General features: G+C 42.8%; 1 protein-coding gene across 1 annotated transcript; it reads right to left on the reverse strand.

The window, feature by feature from the left end:
- Positions 1-211: 211 nt before the first annotated feature.
- Positions 212-2,589, reverse strand: LOC135536141 (probable E3 ubiquitin-protein ligase HERC3; the record flags this gene model as incomplete). Its single annotated transcript, XM_064962532.1, has 5 exons — positions 2,301-2,589; positions 1,494-1,650; positions 1,263-1,345; positions 623-850; positions 212-441 (listed from the first exon to the last, which is right to left on the reverse strand). Coding segments are annotated over exons 1-5 (918 nt in total), but the record flags the coding sequence as incomplete, so codon positions are not given.
- Between the last annotated feature and the right edge of the window lie 1,071 nt (positions 2,590-3,660).

Consider the following 3,660-nt stretch of genomic DNA (forward strand, 5'->3'; position numbering starts at 1 on the left):
TCCCTCTCCACAGTAATAGCATGATACCTTGGTGAGAACAACAGTGTCCCTCTCCACAGTAATAGTATGATAACTTGGTGAGAACAACAGTGTCCCTCTCCACAGTAATAGTATGATAACTTGGTGAGAACAACAGTGTCCCTCTCCACAGTAACAGTATGATACCTTGGTGAGAACAGCAGTGTCCCTCTCCACAGTAATAGTATGATACCTTGGTGAGAACAACAGTGTCCCTCTCCACTGTAATAGTGTGATACCTTGGTGAGAACAGCAGTGTCCCTCTCCACAGTAATAGTATGATAACTTGGTGAGAACAACAGTGTCCCTCTCCACAGTAATAGTATGATACCTTGGTGAGAACAGCAGAATGTGCCTCTCCACAGCTGATGAAGGAAACCCCCAAGACTCTGAGAGCAGGCACAGAACAGATGTTGAACCGGCCTGTCAGGGGGAACAAGCATCATACAAGCATCATACAATATTCCCACTCATTATAATACATCTGTAAAACAACTTAGTGGTTATAACAAAGGAATCCAAGTTCAAATGACAAAATGCTGGTGGATAAGCCTGATTAGCTTTTTATACAAGTAGCGTACGAAGAGAGAGTGTGCCATAGTACCTTTCTCATCCACACGGTTGAGTCCCAGCTGCCCAGCCCTGTTTGCCCCACAGCAGTAGACCAGGCCTGGGAGGGTGAGGGCCAGAGTGTGGGTTCCTCCGGCTGCTACCTGGGTCACTGGGACCCCTGTGAGGGGGCGCACCAGGGCAGGTATGGGCTGCAGAGGGACTCCCTTCCCCAGACCCAGCTGCCCATGGCTGTTCAGACCCCATGAGAACACCTGTCCTCCTGTAGAAGACAAAGAAATGACATATTACATTACAATTACATCACAACAATTCCAGAGTTACATTCTTTCCTAATAAATATCATCTCACTGTCTTTTTGATGTTCACTCTTAGAAAAAAAAATAGTTATTCAGCTGTCCTCATAGGAAAAGCCTTTTTTGGCTCCAGGTAGAACACTTTTGGGTTCCATGTAGAACTTTGAGACAAAGTTCTGACATGGAACTCAAAATGATTCTACCTGGAACCAAAAAGGGTTCTCCAACGGGTTCTCGTATGGGGACTGCTGAATAACCCTTTTAGGTTTAAGACAGCACCTTTTTTTCTAAGTGTAGTCTAACTGATGCATGTGGTTATCTTTGTTTCAATGCAATGTAGTCTGTGTGAGAGACATCAGTAGGTACAGTACGTTATACCTTTAGTCAGGGCCAAAGAATGGGAATTTCCACAAGCAACCTGTATCACTGTTATCGGCAAGGGCGAAGGTATTAGAACTGGTCTGTGAAAAAAAAAGGAGACATCCAGTACATATTGTCTTTGTTAGTGATCAGTGGAATCCAAGAGGGCTCTCATTACTTGACAATGTAAATCATAGATGATATTTCACTATCAAGATCTATTTCAAGTTGAAGTGGAGGTTTCCTTGCCTTGGCCTGGGGACTTTGGAGACAGTAGTAGGTGCGATGCCCAGCTGTCCCTCACCCCCTGCCCCCCAGGAGTAGACCTGTCCTGATGGGCACACAGCTACAGAGTGGTCCTGACCACAAGCCACAGAAACCACTGCCCCCAGACCCTCCACTGGGGCTGAAACGGGTAGAACACACAGTTTTATTTGGAAGTCCTATGTCGTGGAAAGGGTTAAATACCATTACATTTGGATTCCCTGGTGCCACTAGGGCAGTTTAACACCCTGATGATAAATGAGTTCACCAAGGTGTGCAATTGTTTTGATCGACTTTAATAATTTGTTCATGATGCCTGTGATGATAAATGTTCTAATGTAATGTACTTGTTATCGTATCTTGTAGTTTTAGATTTTATGTCCTCAGGGCACCATTGACTAAATGAAAGTTCATAATCTTGAGTATGACGTAAATTACATAGCAACAGTTCACCTTCGTTCTTCTGATTTGGATGGAGAAACGAAACTGAAACTGAGCCGATGTTGTAGTTTTATTGAGGGATAGTGTACCAATTTCTGAAAGTTGTGGTAAAGTTCACTAGGCTAAATATAGGCTACTACACATTTTAATATAATCTGTAATTATGAACAATATTGTGAAAAGAAAACGTTAGCATAATGATAAAGAATAACATGATTATAACGCAAGCATCATTTTAGCCGCACTTTAATCTGAAATAACCTACATAGCGATCATTGCTCCTATTCTGTACATAGCCTACTTAGCGAGCCTTGCACCCAAATATTCAGATATTATTAAATTATGTATTACCTGGTAGTTTTGAATCTCTGTTCCTCTGTCTGCCAAGTTGTCCCTTTGAGTTGCGCCCGCATGATAGGATCCTGCCATCTACGGTGAGAAATAAAGTGTGTTGTTCCCCACAAACAATTTCTGTGATTTTATCAGAGAATATATTCCCTGCTATAGGAACAGACACATTCTCAAAGTTTAGACCAAACTGTCCACTCGAACCGTCTCCCCAGCAGAACATGATAACTGACTGATGAATGACTAAAGTGTGGTCCACCTAGGAAGATTGTATAGGGCACTACCTGTGTACGTGTGCGCGCGCATGTGCCTGTGTGTGAGCTACTTTTAGTAAAATATCAGAAGGCATTAAATCCGATTTGCAGTAGTTATCAATGATCACTGATTTTCCAGATTGTATGCACTGCATAATTGATTGGACCCCCATAATGAAAATGTAAACAGTGTGCGTTGATTGGCCCCAATTACCTTATCTGAGGAACGCTCAGCTATCTGATCGATAAAGTATAATTGGCTTTCATTAATTTCGTTTATCATTCTTTGGCCAATCAGCAGAACAGAACGAGGGGTTCGAGCCTCCGAGGGTCGTCACTAGTAACCACATTCATAAAGTCAGAATTATGTCGAAACCAATGACGTCGCCAAACCCGGGCTTTGATTTTATCTCAGCGCAGAGTCTTTTGACCTGCTGCAATGAATACTCCAAACATGAGCCCTGGCCATCCCTGTCTTTTTAGTGTTGCCTAAAACCAGCAGTTGTGTACGGTGGCACTTTTAGGAGGCGGAGTCAAAGTGGTTAACCAAAGTCATTTTGGAGTCGTACCTAAAAAGTATATTTCGGCGCGCTGGCGACTGTTCCTTCTCCGAGGGAGAGAGCGCAACAAAGATTTGTCTAACTAAACCAAGATAGACCACAGCCTGCCGTTTCCAATGGTAACAAATGACCCAGAACAAGCAATGAGGGGGGCAAGCACGAGCTCGCGAGATCCTATTAGCGCGTTCTAGCATCATCTGCATATTTCCGTTAGGGAACAACTACTCTAAAGTGCGCGTATGCAATAACTCAATTCGCCTTTGCACTCCTAAACAACGCGATTTTTAAAATCTTTGGAAAGGTTAAAGTCGACAAACCTTAGTCCACTCGGTTCAAAACATACTCTAATTTTGGAAACAGAAAACTGTATTGAGATCAAATGTTTCATCGATGAAATAATGTGCAGAATGTAGGCCAAAATCCATCTCGTTCCTTCTTCTCCCAATGCTCGCCAGTAAGCTTCCTCTCACTACCATATTCGATAGAGTAAAAACGCCAAGCGGATTCTTCACATTTAAAAATCCAGTGAAATATCTGTCTCATTGTTCT

Source organism: Oncorhynchus masou, unplaced genomic scaffold (assembly GCF_036934945.1).
Source record: "Oncorhynchus masou masou isolate Uvic2021 unplaced genomic scaffold, UVic_Omas_1.1 unplaced_scaffold_5629, whole genome shotgun sequence".
Classification (NCBI taxonomy): domain Eukaryota; kingdom Metazoa; phylum Chordata; class Actinopteri; order Salmoniformes; family Salmonidae; genus Oncorhynchus; species Oncorhynchus masou.